Genomic DNA, 18,421 nt, shown 5'->3' on the forward strand with positions numbered 1-18,421 from the left:
TCGCCTTCGAGGCCGCTGTGATCCTAATTAATCACAGGATCCCCAACTCTAAATATGAAGGAAGAAATGAAGATTGTCCGGGTGGCCATCCCAGCTCCATGCATCCTGATGCTTACAAGGCTGTCACTACGAGAAAATGTTGGCTGGTCACAGGACTCTGAAGGGCTCGCTCTACGGGGCGAGGGGTTTGAGAAGCAGGGTGGTCCTTTCTAATACTGCATAATGCTGTCCACAGCACTGAGCCCCGGTTGGTTCTGCAGCCTACTCTCTAGGGAGGGTCCTGCGGGCCACTTGCCCCTGAGCTCCCTGCCGACCAGTCAGTCTGCTGGCAGAAACTCCAGACAGCCATGAAAGAGCCGTCACACGGCCACCATGTTGCCAGTGAGCCACCACTGTCACTGTCAACTCTCCATCCTTATCCGCGTCTCTGGAAGGTGCCACTGTTGACCATACCCAACTTTCCCTAGGAAGACACCCACCGGCTGTCCTCTGCCTTTGGTCACTCTTGATTTTAACCCTCCCCTCAGACCTTTGCTTCTGTCAGTCACACAGAGCCCTTGATTCTCAGAGCCTCTGCCATTGAAACATCTGTGAGCTGTGGTGCTATTTAATCCATCCTAACCCAGCCCTATATTCCCTCAGTATATGGTGTGGGTTAGAAGGCCAGTGACTCTGTGCTGGGGTTCCTGGGAAACCAGATTCTAATATGAAAAGGAACCTGAATCACCAACTAGTATTGATCTGTCCATTTCAGTGCCACAGAGACACATGATTGATTACCTCTTGGCAGACAGGAGAATAATCAGGTCCCCCCAGGCACTTACTTGTCCTAAAACTAGAACGTTAAGGGTCTCCCAAAGCTGGCTGGAATGCACAGTATCAGAGCAGACTATGACGCAGAGAGTGAAACTCTAACTGGAACACATTACAGTGGCTTTCTCCCTCTAAAAGGTAATAAAGTCCCAGTTGTCATGACAAGAATTCCAAGAGGCGCCGGCTGTAACGTGGACACTGTGTGACGGTGTTTTACATACACAACAGGAGCTCGTGTCGGGCATCTCAGGGTGCATTGGTAAACAAGCAACCAAAGCATCGAGTTACAGAGCACATGTATTTATACTGATTTAAATGTTTGGAACACAGGACATTGGGATCTATCCAGCCGTTCACATAACTTAAGGTTTTACGTACGCACGAGCAGATGGACAGACGTGGGTCTGCTACGGTGAAGGTTTAGGGAGTTACTCAAGACATTTCGGTATTGACACACATTCTTGGCAACAAATGATGACACCTTTAATGTTTCAGCGAGGTCTTTTGTACCAGGATACAGCACAGAGATTACGGAGAAGACAGCTAAGCAGCCCCTATGCACTGCATGGGATGTGGCAGAGCCCTGTGGATGTTCTAAGTTTGCCTATTCTGGTCTGAAATGATGGTTTTGGCTGAACAACCTGTATGCTAACTTTATGCTTTATAAATAACCAATTCTCCCTTCTATGTATTTTAAAAGGGAAAGAAGCCACTAATGTTTTTCTTTAAAAGAAAAAAAAAGCTGAGCTCAACTTTGGTTCTAGTCAAAAGAGTCTATTTTTAAAGAATGCTAACACATAGCTTTATTTTTCCTCCAAGATAACCAAATAAAGAGATAATGACCGGTCCTATTGCCTTCAGGGCAGCTCAGAAATCCTCATCGATATTGAAGGCTAAGATGCTATTATCCGGGAACTCAGACCCTCAAATTCAGCTGCCTCTTTAACCCAGCACAAGAAGCAACCACTGTGCCTCTCCCTTCCTAGGCACCATCTTAAAAGACACCATTTGGTTTTATCCTAAAAGACAAGACGGTTTCTGTCCTGCTGTCCATTCTGCGGACCAAAGTTAATTAGGCAGGGGAAGATTAAATCACGACACCAGACGAACATGGGCACCCAGTTAAGAGGCTGCCACAAAGGGTGTGTCTGAGAACACGGAATTGACTGAGTCTGAGTCAGATTTTGCCCTGGTGGACTTTAAGATGCCCTCAGCTATCACGGTCTCACTGGGGAAAAGTTTGACTTTCCCATTCTGTCCCGCTGCCTCCACTGCCACGGTATCCTTCAGAGGCTCCAAAAACACCACTCTTTTACCTGCCTTCCGATCATCTGCATCGCCGGTGGGGCCGGGGCTGAGGATGGACGAATGGGCACTGCTTTGGTTCAGCATGTTTTTCTGTCTCTTGGCTTTACACTTGCAAGGGCATGGTGTCAGGTACAGATATAGTAGCACTAGGACTATACTGGCCACGCAGGCAGCCAGGGTGGTAAAAGCCGTGTTAAACGCCTCGTGGGCGTGGGATCTGTTTACGGTGAAGTTGCTTACGTTTATCACGATATCCACGGTCTCATTCAACAGCCGCTGCCTGTTCATGGCGATACAAGAATAAACTCCAGCATCTTCCAAACCAGGGTTCTCTATCACCAGACTTCCGTTGTAAAACACACGAAAGTTCCCCGTGTCTTTATCTGGCTCCAGCAGTCTGTTATCGGGACCCACCCAGATGAAATCAGTGTTCCCATTACCAGTCTTGCTGTCACAGTGGACAATTGCCCTCTCCCCAACCTGAGCCTCGTGGATAAAGCCAAGTGCGTGGAAGGAGCCGTTGATAACGCTGTAAGAACAGTTCAGGAAGCTCTCCTGGAGCAGCAGCAGCTGGTGGGAGTGTCTGGAGTCAGACCACAGGCGACAGGTGTAGTCATTCTTAAAATCCATCACAGAGCTAAAGTGCCTGCGATACCAAAAGATCAGCAACGAGTACAGAGAGCAGTCACAGACAAACGGGTTCCCGTGAAGGTAGATGCCTCTCAGCTGTCTCCCCGGCACTAAATTTATGTGGTGCATTGGGATGGAAGGGATTCGGTTATAAGAAACATCTAAAAATGTCAGATCGGCCAGCTTGAACCTCCCCACATACAAATCCATAGGGAACTGCGTGAGGAAGTTCCCACTTAAGTAGAGTTTCTGCAAGTGGGAAAGCCCTCCGAACGCAGCTGGGTCCAGATAGGAAATGTGGTTGTTGTACAGGAGCAGCACCTCCAGGGCCTTCAGCTCTTGGAACGTGGCACTTCTCACCGACTTCAGCCTGTTGGACGATAAGTCAAGACACTTTAGATTCGGAGTCGTGGAGAAACTGCCTGTGGAAATGCTGGTGATGTTGTTGTGACGAAGAATGAGGGTGCTCAGCTTGGCAAATGACACCGGGATCCAGTCAGCATCCAGGAATCCGATTCTGTTATAGCTCAGATCCAGCCTTTTAATCAATCTGAAAAGGTTCCCAGGCACCTTAGACAAGTTTTTGTTGGTGCAACTGACAATGTCGGTGGCACAGATGCAAGCCGTGGGGCACATTCCCGAGGCACTGGGGCTCACCATCACTGCCACCACCAACAGACACAGCAGCTCTCTGCAACCCGGTTTGACAGCTCTAGGCAGGGTGGGCAGTGTGTGGGACCTTAACGACATTATGGTTGCCTCTGAGTCTCTTGCCAGTCGCTTCTCACCAGCTCGGCCTCCCACCAATCTGGTAACAACCAGGGAGAAAACAGGAGAAAAGTACAAGTTAACTGCCACTAGTTAACCCTTCAGAGTCATTCCGTAAGTGCTTTCGTTCTAATTAACTTTTGAAATGGGTTCCATCTCCAATAGGGAGGCCTTTTTTAAAAAGAACCTGTTAAATGCATTTTTTCCTAGATTACTTCAACTCTGTAAGATTTCCAGGGACCTTCTCTTACTGCAACAGTCTCACTATGAGAAACTCGGTTTTTTGTGTTTTGGTTTTTAAAGGATGGATTCTGCCTCAACTCCCTCCACCGACACACAAAAAATACACAATCGCATCCCATAAACAATTGAACGGAAATACTTAGCCAGCCGGGTCTAGCCGACCACTCACAGCGCTGGGAAGCCGCAGCGGCTCGGGAGAGGCTGCCGACGGCGGTGCGCTCGGAAGGTCCGCGCGTCCGCCTGCCGGTTCGCGCCCCGCGCGCTCGCTCGCTCGCACCTTCCCTGCAGCTCCCGGTGGGCGGCAGCCTCTCAACTTTGGCGAGTTTCGAGGCGGCGGCGCGGGCTCCCCGGCTCTCTTGCTCGGCTGCAGGTACTGTTGGAGCTCGGCCGCGCCGGGAGCGGGGTGGGCGGCGGGGGAAGCCGGCCCGCCGGTGGCGCTCGCAGGCTGCAGGGCCCGGGCTCCCGCGCCCGCCGCCCGCCTTTTATCCCGCGCGCCCGGGGTCGGGAGCGGGCGGGAGGCGGGTCCCCGCGTCCTCGCTCCTCGGGCGCCGCGGCGGGCGGAGCAGGGGGGGCGCAGCCAATCGCAGAGGCGGCCCCGTGCGGGCTCCGCGCCGCCTCTCGGCCGGGTGGGACCGCAGCGAGGCCTGCGACTCTGCACCCCCAGGCCCCGCGCCCCTCGCCCCGCGCCCCTCGCCCGCGGGGGAGCCGCCCAGCCCGGTAGGGAGCCGCCCAGGGTGCCGGGGTGCCGCGCGCCGGAGCCCAAGCGCGCGGTGGCCCGCAGGTGGCACCCCACCCCGATCTCGGAGCCTGGCTTCGGGGCTGGGGCGAGGGGCCTGGCGGGCGCTGTGCACCGGGTGCTTGCTGGGGTCCCCGCCGGGTTTGGAGGAGGAGGAGGAGGACTAGAGCGAGGGCCGCGGCGCGTTCCCTCAGGCACCACCGGGGCTTTGCGGGGGGAGGGGGTGCGAAGGCACCGCGGGGACGCCCCCCGGTTCCCTGGGAAAGTTCGAGCCCTTTTCCTAACTCAGAGACGGCGGCCCGAGGCACCGGGCCCAGTTCTAGAAGCATAGGGGCAGGAAAGAAGGCTTCCGGTTTGGAATGCACAGATAAGGACATTACCCTTAAAAAAAATAAACAAACAAAAAAATCCAGAGTCGTGCTGGCGGCTTCGGGACTAGGATTAATCCTGTAGGGGTGGCGACGCTGAAGGACTGGTCCCTGTGAGGCTGTGCAGCCACCAGGGCTCCAGCTGGGAAGGCACAAGCTGGACAAGGCCATGTGAAAATGAGGTAGAGAGCTTGAAGCTGGTGGGCTTTTCGATTACAAATCCATTCTTGTTTAAGGCTTAAACGATGGGATTTGACTGAGCCAAATGATCCATTTGGCCGTTGTGTACAGATTAAAAGAAATACATTATTGTCCCTAAAATATCATGCTAACCACAGTAGAAGGGGCTAGGGAGCCAATGAAAGGCAGACAAAATTGGGGAGACAGAAAGGCAGAACACCTGAATACAACTTTAAAAACCAAAATGGTTATCACACCCAACCCCCTCCCAGGCACCCTTAAATTTAGCGAAAACTCCCTGAGTGCGTTTTTGGCATGGATCTGATGGCCTTGTGTGTTGCGTTAATGTGGACTGTGATTCAGTGTGTGTTTTTCGAGGGAGGGCCACTTGGTTCCTGTTAGTTTCACTTTCACTAAAGATTGACTTTTACCACAAGCTTAGTGTGCTTCAGGGGCGCATTCTTCACTTCCCCAGAGGTTAGGATTTTCTGTCAGACCACACCCCCCTGGCTTCTCAAAAAAACTCGGGTTTACAGTGGTCAGAGTCACAAAGCTGAACGGTCCCCTGGAAATGGAATCAGGTAATCAAAGGAATACTGTTTAAATGACCAGTAAGTGACTGGGTCTTGCAGTATTTTACTAATATCTTAATGGAAGGAAATCAGGAAGGCTGTTAAACCAGAACACGATCTAAAATGGGTGGTTTTAAGAAACGGAGAGTGGAAGTTATGCTATACCTAGAGGCAACTTGCAGCACCCCACAGCGTAAACCAGCTGTGTCCAAACTCACAGGCAGGTCTGTTTGAGACCAGATCTCTGGACTCCCACATATGTCAAAGGCAAAAGAGGCATGAAAGGTGTGTATCTACTAGCATGCAGGAATGAAAGCTGACTTTAATAATAGCAAAAAGTATAGCCTTACTTTACAGAAGATAATGTTTCTATTTTTCAGGGTTTTTGTTAACCTTTATCATCTAATGGGTCTCCACGGCATTAACAAAATACCTGAACGGGGAGCCTTTTTCAAAGAAATGTAATTGAGCCCACAGTTAGACAGCCTGGCTGTCCAAGGTCATGCCTCTTGCTCAGTCCTACCTCTAGAGAAGAGCCCCAGGTACTCACAGCAGGGTAGATGGTTGGGGAGTAAGAAGCTACAGAGAGGCACAGCGCGCCAGAGAGGCTCAGGACCCACATTTGTTCTTTGTATAACAACTTTAGCACCTGTGGGTCCCTTGAGACCTTGTTAATCCCAGCCATGGGTGAGCCTCTGATTCCATGGCATTAGACCCCACCTCCCGAAAGCTTCACACCCCAGTACAGTCACACATGGCCAGTACAGTCACACATGGTCAGGCTTCTCTCCAGTGGATTTTGGGGGGACTCACTCACATCATATTCAAACCATAGAACCCCCTCTCCACTATCAGGAAGATTCCGTGAAGGCACCCACTTCCTCTGTCATGGTCACAGCTGACACTTGGTTGGCACTCAGTAACATTTTGATGAATGAAACCAACTAACAGGATGGTGATGGTCTCAGCCTGCCAGTTCTTATCCTTTACCCTACATAAAGCTTGTCTGATAGTAGGGGACCCTGACAAACATTAGAGTCCTGGTTCCAGCCACGCCTGAAAGCCACCAGATGCTTGCTTTTAACTGTATTCTCTACTGCTCCCTCATTGTTCTGGGTACACTGGTCTGCGTTGTGCTTTTATTCCTTGTGACTGTCCTCATCCTGATGCCTCCAGTGGAGCCGTGAGCTGTCTGTGTGTTCTTACGTGCCAGACTGAGCTAGCTTGCACACAGTAGCTCCTCGTCGTTCACTGAACCCCACAGCGTGATACTGTCCCATAACCCAGATGATAAACGGCCGCACTCCAAATTGTTTGAAAGTGGAATGTGTTGAAATGGTCTTGAGGCTCCACTTGGAAGAGTTTTAAGTTGAACAGAACAGAGACGTTTCTTCCTCCAGCTTGGACTGAGTACCAAGACAGATGGCTGAGTGCCGTCTCGGGCTCTAAAGTAGGACAGATGGATGGTCCTCTGGGCTCGTCCGCGTGGTATTTCCTATTGGTATTTTTGACCGTTTGATGATGACTCCGGTGGATAGTAGGAAACGGCTTTGGTATATGATCTGATTTTGAATCTAGTGTGCTGAGGTGGGCATGGTCATGGTGCAACTTCCTGGCCTTGGAAGGCTCTTCTGTCTGGAGGCCATGATGGAGATGAGGTCTTGGGTTCTAGCTCTATGGTGTCCAATTTCTCAGGTTGTATTTCAAAAACTTGAAGAATCAGAGATCAAAGGCAAGACATTATTATAGTGGTAGTGTATTAGATTTATCTAGGGGAACAGAACTCATACAATGAATCTGTATGTAAAGAGGAGATTTAGTGGCTTGCTTTGTACTGCCGTATTAGTAGTCCATCATCGGCTATCTTCACACTGGGGATGCTGAGGGCCTGCTAGCTGTGCAGTCTGTGAGGCTGGAGGCCTCAGCAGACCCAGCCTAGCTCTGAGGGCTTAGAGCCTTTCCTGTTCCACCAGTCTCCGGTCCATTGTTGGAAGCCTGAAGATGTTGGATTCTGGTATTAACAGAGGAGTAGCACAGAGGAACGCAGCAGCAGTGGCAGCAGTGGGGTAGATGACCTTGCCAGCGAGAGCAAGGGCCAGCAGGCAAAAAAGCAGCGCTTTCATCTGCCACCATGGGGAGGTGCTGCCCACATTCAGGCCAGGTCTTCTCATCTCACATACCCTGATGGAGAAAACCCCTCCCGGGCTTTCAGGTGATTTCTGATCCAGTTCATTTGATAACCAAGATTAACCATAGCCAATAGTCGCTTTTGGTAATGCTAACTAGCATTCAGTAGGGCTTTCTAGCCTGTGTGCGGTTCTCACGTTCTTTGTTTCTTTTGAGTCTAACAAGTTTTCCGTAATCCACTGAATCTCTCTCCTTCCTCTCCCCGCCTCGTGTGTGTGTGTGTGTGTGTGTGTGTATGGGTGTGTGTGTGTGTATCTCATTGCCAGGTAGCACTCATAATAACAGACTGTGAAAGGAAGTTTCCTTGGGAGCAAGTTTTCTTTTTCTTTTTCTTTTTTTTACATTTCAAATGTTATCCCCTTTCCTCATTACCCCTCCAAAAACCCCTTCTCCCATCCCCCTCCCCCTGCTCATCAACCCCCTCCCCTAATTTCCTGACCTGGTATTCCCCTACACTGGAGCATCAAGCCTTCATAGGACCAAGGGCCTCTCCTCCCATTGATGTTTGACCAGGCCATTCTCTGCTACACATGTGGCTGGAGCCATGGGTCCCTCCATGTGCACTCTTCGGTTGGTGGTTTAGTCCCTGGGAGCTCTAGGGATACTGGTTGATTCATATTGTTGTTCCTCCTATGGGGCTGCAAACCCCTTTGGGTCCTTTCTCTAGATCCTCCATGGGGACCCTGTGCTCAGTCTGTTGGTTGGCTGAGAGCCAAGGAGCGAGTTTTCTTATATTAAGTACACATTATTCGGGAGTTAGAGCACCGGACACTGAGGGTCATGCAATGAGGCAGTGTGGCTCTACATTGGACCTTGTCTCATAAGCTCAAGAAAGAAATTCACAGACAAGAAGGCAACTCTTAGGAGGGGGCTTTTTATTGCAGAGATACAGTTTGAAGGAGATTAAAGATCTATTGCAGAAAGCAGAGCTGGGGAGAGGAAAACCCACTCAGCTGTCTAGGGTCTTTTTATAGGATGGCAGAAACTAAAGAAAGACGGAAGACATTTCTGTTACGATTGGTTTATTCTCTGAGTGTATCACAAGTTGGGCCAATGGAGACCCGCATTCTGTGCATGTCCTGCAGGGAGATGTTGACAGGCTGTGCCCCTGATGGTCTCTCAGTTAGGGGAGTGGTCACCATTTGAATGCCCCTCTTCATCTTTGACTTGTTCAGTGTCAACCTTGACTGTTGGCAGTTCGCCCTGGTGGTGGTGGTGGTGGCGGCGGCTGCTGCTGCTGCTGCGGGCCTTACAGGTGGTGTGGCCTTGGGCCTTGGTGGGGTCCTTACAGGTGGGTGTGGTCATGGGCCTTGGTGGGGTCCACTAGCCATTACGCATCCTGTTCTCTCTTTGCTTTCCTGCTTCCGTAATCAACTTTCAGTTTCGCCATGGTGGGCACTAACTACAGTCATCACCACGAAGATAAAACTGCTGTTTTCCTTGGTTACTTCGACTTTACTCCCCATCTACAGGGTGTGCCCTTTCTCGAACAGGTGGAGGCTTCTTAGAAACGTTTTTTACCCACCATGAAGCCTGTTATAATTGGCTGCATTAGAAGTGAGAATATTTGGAAGGCAACAGTGCCTTGTGTACATTCTTCCAAAAAGAGGGTCTTTGGGGAGCCAGCTCCCGTGCCAGAACTGGCTCAGAGCCTCAGCCTTCCTCTCATCTGGTCAGCTTGGTTGCCCCTTTTATCCCTAACCTTTATTTCGCTGCTCCAATAGGGAATCTGTTTTCCTCAAGTGTTGACGTAAGGGAAATGTGTGGCTTTGCCCAGCGGTTCCAGAAGCTCACCCGCCTTTAGCAGCCTTTCCCAGTCTAGCCTCTGCAGGCTTGTGTGCATTGTCCAGTGTCTGCTAGGGCGGCACCCTGTCCTGGGATTCCTACTATTGGAGATGTATTTTCAGGGAAGACTTGGCTTGGATGCCACGCTTTCCTGGAAGCACCCTCTGCTTGGTTGGAAATGGTGCAGGGACCACATCCCCTGCCCAGGGAGAGCCCAGGCAGTCAGCTCCGAAGCAGCGCCCACTCATTCAGTTTCCTCTTCAGTCCAGGTTGCTGCTGGAAGTCAGTGGAGAGGAAAGTCGCCATTTAAAACATTTTAACCATACGGTTTAGCTTGCCCTAAACTGTAAGTTGATGCTTTGGTATCCTATTCTCAGTACACACCAAGCATCACTAAGCCTGTAGGCATTAAGTAGGTTGTACCTGTTCCACTCTTTTGAAGATTGGATGTGAAATGTGTCCCAAAAGGCTCCTGTGTCTGAACAGCTGGTCCCCTACTTGGTATAGGCCTTGAAATGGGGCTTAGCAGGAGGAAGTTGCTTATTGACAGGTTGCTCCCACTGTGGTCCTCCTCAACAGGATGGGGTGTGCAGCCTTGAACTGTAAGCCAAGGAATGCCTCTCAAGTTATTTCCCATGAGGCATTTCTCTGCAACCATAAGAGAAGTAGCTACCATACCCTTCCCAGCCCTTTGCAGCGCAGGCTCTCTTCCTGTCTCTGGGGAGTTGCCTTTTCCAGCCAGGTGCCTAAAAAGGATCGTACGGTGTGGAGCCTTCAGTGTGTAACGTCTCTTGCTTGCCCCTTTCAAAGTTTGGATAGCACTGGGACCAACCTGTTGAAGTCCTTGTGTAGTTGGTTTAGCTGTACTCAGACATAAAATAGGGAGGGGGATCAGCCCCATTTTGTCCAGAGTTTTGAACTCTGAAAGTCTGAGACCGCTGGGTGATCATGGAACTCCATTAGTGCCATGAGACTGAAGATCAAGTCTCTAGCAGAGTTCCCATAACTTGCCCGGAATCCCCAAGGATTAAATAGGAATATAGCAAACACTGTTCTCTTAAAGTACTTTCAACTCCAAACTTTATTCTGAGTTTTGGGCAGCAGTGTGTAAAGCCTGGGACACTGACTGACTATAAACAGCAGGTACCGAGTAACTGGAACAGGTCTGGGCATCATTGTTCGTATAATCCCTTGCTGTTACACCAAGCACATAACCTCCTCAGTCGCCGCCGGAGTGGTTGGTGTTGCCTCTCGCTTCTTCGACAGAAGCAAATAAGGCAGCTGTCCACAGCTGACAGATCATTTTAGCAAGTGTGTATTTCTTAAACTATTTGATGAGTTAGTTGATGTTTTTGTTTTTTCTTGTTTTTTGGTTGGTTTGTTTGTTTTGAAACAAGGTCTAGGTATGTAGCTCAGGCTGGTGGGAATCTCACTATATAGCCCACACAGGCCCCGAACTCCAGACCCTCCTGCCTTAGCCTTCTGAGTGTTGGGCTTACAGGTGTGTCAGCAGACTTGGCTTAGGTATTGGGCTGTGGCTGGATAGCACATGTTCATGACAGCACCTTTTCTAACAGAAAAGGGGGGGCTGAGTTCTTGACGCGGCAGGCGCACAGGTAAACACGTTTGCGTGCACGAAGCCAGCTTGTTTATTGCCTTGTCGACTGTGGGTTGTGGCTGAGGGAGAGTGACCAGATGTCAGGGTAGGTTTCTAAGCATTCAGAAGCCAAATGTTAATTCATAATTTGAGCAAATTTGGAGAGTGTCTGGCAGGGCTCGCCTGTGTCGCATTACGCTATGTCACAGTAGGTAGCCTCGGTTCTGAACACACGGCGTGGACACTTCGGCTGTCGTGCCAAGCAGCACCCATGACAGCTGCCGGAAACACCCTCGCTGAGGTCCGACGCTATGAACTGCAGGGTTTCCACTGCATATATAAGGCTTTCTGCTCATACAGAGACGTGATGATCTAGTTATGAAAAGCAAAAGCATTTAATATTCCCCTCCTATAGTTCCTCAGCACGCAGATATGGAAGTAGTATGTTTGGATTATGTCTTGTTAACTTGTTTTTAAATACTATTGTTTGCATGGCAGGATGATGTTTCATAAAAAAAAATCATTAAGCAAAAATCGATTTAGGATTAGGATAGAATTCCTAATCCTTTTGCCATTTTGTGTTACATATTTATGTAGAGTTGTTATCATCATTGGTGATTATAAAATCAAAATATCAATCAATTAAAAAAAACCATTGATAGTGCTCTGTGACAGTGTCCTTTAGTGTCAGATAATTGCCACAGTTTGAAGATTCAATTGCAGGGGTGTGTGCGCGCGCGTGTGTGTGTGTGTGTGTGTGTGTGTGTGTGTGTGTGAGAGTGAGAGAGAGAGAGAGAGACAGAGAGAGAGAGAGACAGAGAGAGACAGAGACAGAGAGATCATGAATGCACACGCATAGGAAAGATGAAGTACCCCCAGAGGCCAGAAGAGGGCATAGGACTCCCTGGTGATGGAGTTCAGGCAGCAGCGAGCCGTCTAGCCTGGGTACTGAGAACTGGTGACGGGTCTCTGGTCCTCTGCCGGAGGATCGGGTAGTCGTTACCAGTGAGCCATCCCTCCAGCCCCTCTCTGTAAAAATAACAACCACTTCATCCCATGGCAAGGCAAGTGTGCTTTCATCTCCAATAAACGGTAATTATATACCAAAAATTGTGTTAAAATAAAATGTTTATTCCAGCATGTTTTCAGTTTGTATAGCTACCCTACATACATAAATACATACATCAGTTGTCTTTTAAAAATGTATAGGGCAATAATGGGTCATGAATAGAAAAGCTAAGAAGCCCTGCTATATTGTTATCTAAAATAATATGGAAGGGTACTATTTGAGGACATCAAAAATACAAAATGGTACAATTATGATTCTTGTAATATATATGAATTATAGATTATACATTATGTGAACAAACTATATTCCTACATCACCAGTGGTTTTAAAAATGCCTCCTTTCTTTCCTTATGTCTGTGTTCTAGGAGTCTAGACTATTCTGTGATGAGAAAACACAGCAGAGAGCTCCAGCTCGTTCGAGTTTCTGGTTAGTCAGGATTCTCATTTAATAATCCCCAGTTCAGTTTCCGAGAGCCAGGTCCTTCTGTATCTCTTAAGCAATGACGTAACTTCTAAGTTGCGGGGAGTAGGATGGAGACACAACTCCGCCTGTGTTAGCACTACAGTTGTTCAATCATTTACTAAGCACCTAAGTGTGCGGGGCTCCATTAGAGGATTACAGTGCTGTGTAAATGACTGGGCAGCCCCGCCAGCGCTGTGCAAATGAGGCACACAAAGGAAACGAATCTCCTGCCTTCCCCGCTCCAGGTCAGGGCTCAACATCCTCTTGTTGAATTTCAGTGCAAAACACTGTGAGTCCTCCCAGGGCCAGCCTTTGAGAAGGTCACACGCTCCCCTGCCCCACACCACCATTTGGTTCTCAATGGGAAATAAATATAATAGTAATCAAGGACCTTTCTCCTAATCATAAAAATGCTATGTGCTTCCTGCAGAAAGACTGGAAGGTGGGGGAGAAACAGAATTGCCAGAATTGCTGTTCATAATCTCGCTGGTAAATTAAAGTCTCAGCTCAAAGAATAAGTCCGCTGGAGTGAAGTCAGTAAAATGATTTTTCTTCTTTGTCACAGTTATGCATTGTTATTAACCGGCCTCCTGCTCCCCACTTCTGCTACCCCTGGCCTGCTCCTCACCTCCAACTCCCCCTCCCACTCCTGCTCCCCCCCTTCCTGCTCCCCACTTCCTGCACCTACCCCCTCCTCCTCTTTCTTTTTCCACCTCTGCTCCTCCTCTTCCTCCCTATGCCTCGCCTCTTCCTCCTCCTGCCCCGCCTCTTCCTCCTCCTGCTCCTCCTCTTCCTTCTTTTGCTGCTATGTAACCAGCCTGGCCCCAAACCAGCCATCTCCCTGCCTCTGCTTTCCAAATGCTGACTTTATAGGAATGCATATAAATATGTTTATAAAAATAAACCCAGCCCTTGGGAGGCAGAGGCAGGTAGATTTCTAAGTTCGAGGCTAGCCTAGTCTACAGAGTGAGTTCCAGGACAGCCAGGGCTATACAGAGAAACCCTGTCTCGATAAAACAAAACAAAAAACCCCCAATAATTAATAATAATAATAGGAGCTGGACAGTGGTGGCACACGCCTTTAATCCCAGCACTTGGGAGGCAGAGACAGGTGGATTTCTGAGTTCGAGGCCAGTCTGGTCTACAGAGTGAGTTCCAGGACAGCCAGGGCTATACAGAGAAACCCTGTCTCAATTAAATAAATAAATAAATAAATAAATAAATAAATAAATAATAACCTAAAAAAGAAATAAATTTAAAAAATAAAAATAGGCCCATTTCATATTCCAAATTCAGCCTTAGGGATGAAATGCACAGGTCAGAATTTGCTTCTGAAAACCTGTGGGGCTGTGGGTAAAGAGTGTACTGCTCAGGTGTAAGGACATGAGTTCAGATGTGCACAACCCACATGCAAAACCAGACCCACACGCCTGTAACCCCATCACTCTCTGGAGATGGGGCACGCCAGTCAAGGGGAAACTGCAAGCTCTGGGCTCAGTCAGAGTCTGTCTCAAAAAAAGGGGGCGGGGATAGAGAGCTATTAAAGCTGTTTGGCGTCAATCTCTGATCTCCACAAATGTATGCATGGGTAAGCATCTTGCAAACATGTGCACACACACATTAACACAGCATGCACACAACACCCTGCAAACATGTGTACACACACATAAACACAGCATGCACACAACAACAAAAGATATAGTTTTGAAAAACTCAAGTGTGCCAAAACAGTGTAATTATTATGATTACCTCTTAGGGTCTAGGGCATAAATGGTAAGGGTCTAATTTTCATTTTTCAAATTACTAGTCTGGAGGGATCATCTAATTGTATTCCTAAATGCTATTATACCCTCAAAACCGGAGTCGCCACTGTCATTCCAATACACACTGATAAGATTTAGAAGTCCCAGGTTTGAGAATCTTGTGTAGCATTCATTACCATAGTTTTATAAAGGCAAATGTGATTATTCAAAGTGATGTCTAGTTTGAAGCAAATATCATTTACCTGCTAAGAAAAGATAGCGCTGAGGGAGAGAAAGAGAAACCTCATAGTTCGAGAACCCTTTGTCACGACCACAGTACTCCATTGGTTACCGTCAGCAAACACAGGCTTCTGTTTCCTGTGCTCCACAGACAATTTGCTGAGGAACTCTGACCTTTTGGTCTGTAGTAGGGAAGTGTAACATCACATTCCTCTGGAGGAGGACTTCTGGAAGGATCGTAGGAAGTGGTCCTAGCAAGTGCACGCAGTCTAGACTGCACACAGTCTAGACAGCACTTCACCACACCCTGGATTATGCTTCCCACTGATCTGCTCTGAGGACCCTAGGAAGTGGCCATTAAGCCCCCCCCCCTTTTCCTAACAGGAGCTATGGGGGGTAGTTAGTAAACTGACCCAAGACCAGAGGTAGAGCCTGCTCCCTGACCCTGGCCTTTCTTACTCCAGTTGCAAACTTAACCATTAGTGCTAATGTTTCCCATTTAGGGAGTAGCCGGGCCAGCCATGATTTAAATTCCATTCAGCAAATATTGTTAGTCCTGGCCACACTCCCAGAACTATAATGTGGTTGCTCTCTTCTAGGAATCTGTATTGTGATTAGAAATAAATATAAGTAATGACGCAGTACAGAGAACTCGATTCCGAGCTGCAGGTGACCGATTGCTGAAATGCTCGCCCCAGAAAGATGCAGACCTTTAGCCCTTACTCATTTTGTTGGCTAAATACCTGATTTAACAAAGTGAATCTAAGTTAGAACATAATTTGGGATAAACTAGTGAGTAACCAGAGGTGAACGGTGGTTTCAGAACTAAGTGACCACATAGGGCACAGCAGCCCAGGCTTGGAATCACGATTCTTGGGAGGTGAACCCAAGAGGGTTAGTTGTTCAAGACTAGCCTCGGTTATGTAGCAAGTTTAGGGCTAGCCTGGGCTTCATAAGACACTGTCTCAGAGTCGGTTGACAGCAAAAGGAATTGGGCAACTGTAAGATTCCTCTTCTCCATGACATTAACCACAAAGATTTATAAGCAAAGGAAGATATGCCTCTTGGTTTGCACGGTGGGTCTGAAAATATTCTGTGATAAGTGCCAAATGGCAGAGTATAGAAATAGGGTGGTGTGTTAAAATGGAGCATTGAATAAAGAGTTAAGTCGTTGGATTTGTGTCCCAGATGCTTTGTTTCTTGGCTATGTGATCTTTCGTATGAAGTCAGCCTTCCAGATTCCAACCTTCCGGCATGATGTAACGGAGAGGCGATTTGGCTTTGCAAGGTTGAGACAGGTGAATAGGGCTCTGAGATTTATAAAACTGTAAAGGAGTATTTTGTCTTACTGCCCTTGGCCTTAGCTGTGGTTTGATATAGCACAGATGTTTAATAAATGTTGAACCTGATGGCAAGGTTTATGTACAAAATAAAAGGAGCCGGAGAGGCGTCTCACCACAGTGTGTTTATGCCAATCATGTGACTCCCTCGAGCCCTGTTCTGCCAGAGTACAGCAGGTCCTCGTGCTCAGTCCACCTTGCTCTCCCTCTGCTGCTGCAGATGACAGGAGTCAGATTGTGTACCCATCTGGGCTTCTCAGAGCCCCTGGGGATTGGTGATGGTGAATTCTTTGGTGGGAGCCTTTAGTGAGGGATACGGAGGAGTTGTCTCATATTCAATGGAAAATACCCAAAGGGCACTATAGAAAAATCAAAGTAAAGCAAACAAATGAACAAACACTTTGGAAAAGAGTTCAGATGAACAATCATGTTGGAGAAGAATTCCGGCCTGCTGCCCCTGGCCTCCTGCACCGTGGTGGGCAGTCATGGTAGGAGAAGGTGTGGGTTTTCTCGGCTGCTACTGAGCAGAAGCAGACAGGCTGAGTCATGGCTTCCTGGCTGTTGAATCAGTGTGTGATCAATATGTCCGCCAGCTTTGCAGGGTGGTCCAGCTGAGGCCAGATCAGAAGCATCAGTACAGCCCCTACCTGCAAAACTAGAAGCTTCCTTTTATTGGTGTCTTTCATCCATGGAGAATGCTGTAAACTAGTTCCCAGTGAATATCTACCCATTCATTTATATCAAGAGTTCACTGTATTAGAACTCAATTTCGGTCTGACTGTACTTCTTGAAAGAAAGCCTTGAGAAACCAGTGTTTGTTGGGTGTGAAACAGAAGTGTTTGGTATGTTTATTATTTAGTGGTATCGTTGTGCCAGGAAGTGTTCATGAACCCCCCCCCCCCCAAAAAAAAAACACAAAGGAGCCAATTCTGATGTAATCACATTAGGGTCCCTTTATTACAAACTCGAGTTTGGGCTTACCACAGACGCACAGGAGTTTTTTTGGTGAGGCAGCCCCAAACTCTCATTAGGACAAGGTTTCATAGGAAATGGAAGTAAGTGGATCTAGCTGGCGAGTATCTAACTAATTGGCTATTGAAAGCCGACAGGTGGGTGCTCTGAAGCAAGACCATATACAATCACAATCAGGAATGCTCTGAAAGTACATCTGAAACAATTGGACTAATCTTTGATTAGCTGTAGCTCTATCCAGAGACAACCCTACGTGAGTGCAGCGAGGGTTCAGCTGCAGGCCCAATTCTCAGACTTTTTTTTTTCCTTTTAAGATGGAGGCTGGTTCCAAGATAGAGTAGGTTTGGCCTCTCAGTGTCAAGCTATTATAATCTTAATGACACAAGAGATTCCACAAGTAATGGCTGAGATCTTTTGTGTTTGAGGCAGAGTCTGGTTTTAAACTAATGATCCTTCTGCTTCGTCCCCTCATGTGTTAGGGAGTACAAGCACATATTAAGTCCTCTTTTTTAGTAACCTAGGTTTAGTAGTAGTAGGTAGGTAGTGGTGGTAGTTTGGTGGTTGGCTGATTGGTGGTTGGTTGGTTGGTTGGTTGGTGGTTGATGAGTGGGTGGTTGAAGGGTGGGTGGTTGGTTGGTGGTTGGTTGGTTGGTTGGTTGTGGTTGTTTGGTTGTTCGTTGGTTGGTTGTTGGATGGTTGGTGGTTGGATGGTTGGTTGGTTGATGGTTGGTTGGTTGGTGGTTAGTTGGTTGGTGGTTGGTTGGTAGGTTGGTGTTTGGTTGGTAGGTTGGTGTTTGGTTGGTGTTTGGTTGGTAGGTTTGTGTTTGGTTGGTTGGTGGTTGGTTGGTAGGTTGGTGTTTGGGTGGTTGGTTGGTGGTTGGTTGGTAGGTTGGTGTTTGGTTGGTTGGTTGTTGGTTGGTTGGTTGGTTGGTTGAAGCAGGGTCTGTGTAAAGCCCAGACTTTAACTCAGTATGTAAGCAAAGATGCTGTTAAATGTCTGTTTATGCCTCCTGTTTATGCTTCTCAATACTAAAGTTTCAGGAGTAAACTACCACTCCCTGTTACTCAGGGCTGGTCATGCCTGCTAGGGAAGGTACCAACTGAGCTAGACCCTCATCCCCAGTGAAGAAATACAATGGCCTTTGATTCTACCCTACTGAAAAACTGTTGGTCTTTAGCCGGATCTCCCCTCTATTCCCTGATCAGTACATTAACAGAGTAGGAAGAGCCTCACTGTAAATAAGGCAGACTTGAGATGAAGAGGAGACACATGGGTAAAGGACAGAGAATTCATGCCAGAAACACTCAGAAAGCTGAGGAGCTACCTTTGAGAGGTAAAGGCTCAGAAGTTAAGTCAGCAGAAGCAGGAATTTTACAGAGCCTCAATAAAATGTCCAGCTAGCTAGAT

General features: G+C 48.1%; 2 protein-coding genes across 9 annotated transcripts in view; one reads left to right on the forward strand and one right to left on the reverse strand.

Moving 5' to 3' along the window:
- Positions 1 to 1,092: 1,092 nt before the first annotated feature.
- Amigo2 (adhesion molecule with Ig like domain 2) lies at positions 1,093 to 3,998 on the reverse strand. 2 transcript variants are annotated; one of them, XM_052161713.1, is made up of 2 exons: positions 3,932 to 3,998; positions 1,093 to 3,559 (listed from the first exon to the last, which is right to left on the reverse strand). In XM_052161713.1, the coding sequence occupies exon 2, from the start codon at positions 3,499 to 3,501 to the stop codon at positions 1,936 to 1,938; it is 1,566 nt and encodes a 521-aa protein (XP_052017673.1). In that variant the 5' UTR covers positions 3,502 to 3,559; positions 3,932 to 3,998; the 3' UTR covers positions 1,093 to 1,935. The 2 variants fall into 2 exon arrangements, with proteins under 2 accessions (XP_052017673.1, XP_052017674.1); XM_052161714.1 differs by having other exon boundaries at positions 3,902 to 3,973.
- A 43-nt stretch (positions 3,999 to 4,041) lies between these two features.
- The window catches only part of Pced1b (PC-esterase domain containing 1B), a 129,015-nt gene continuing 114,635 nt past the window's right edge, over positions 4,042 to 18,421 (forward strand). For 6 of the 7 annotated variants that reach the window (XM_052161715.1, XM_052161717.1, XM_052161718.1 and 3 more), the window contains exon 1: positions 4,042 to 4,132. The gene's annotated coding sequence lies outside the window, so the exon portion shown is untranslated. Of the gene's footprint in view, positions 4,133 to 4,376; positions 4,480 to 18,421 lie in introns of those variants that run through there. The other variant, XM_052161716.1, reaches the window with a different exon arrangement.

The sequence above is a fragment of the Apodemus sylvaticus genome, chromosome 17 (assembly GCF_947179515.1).
Source record: "Apodemus sylvaticus chromosome 17, mApoSyl1.1, whole genome shotgun sequence".
NCBI lineage: Eukaryota > Metazoa > Chordata > Mammalia > Rodentia > Muridae > Apodemus > Apodemus sylvaticus.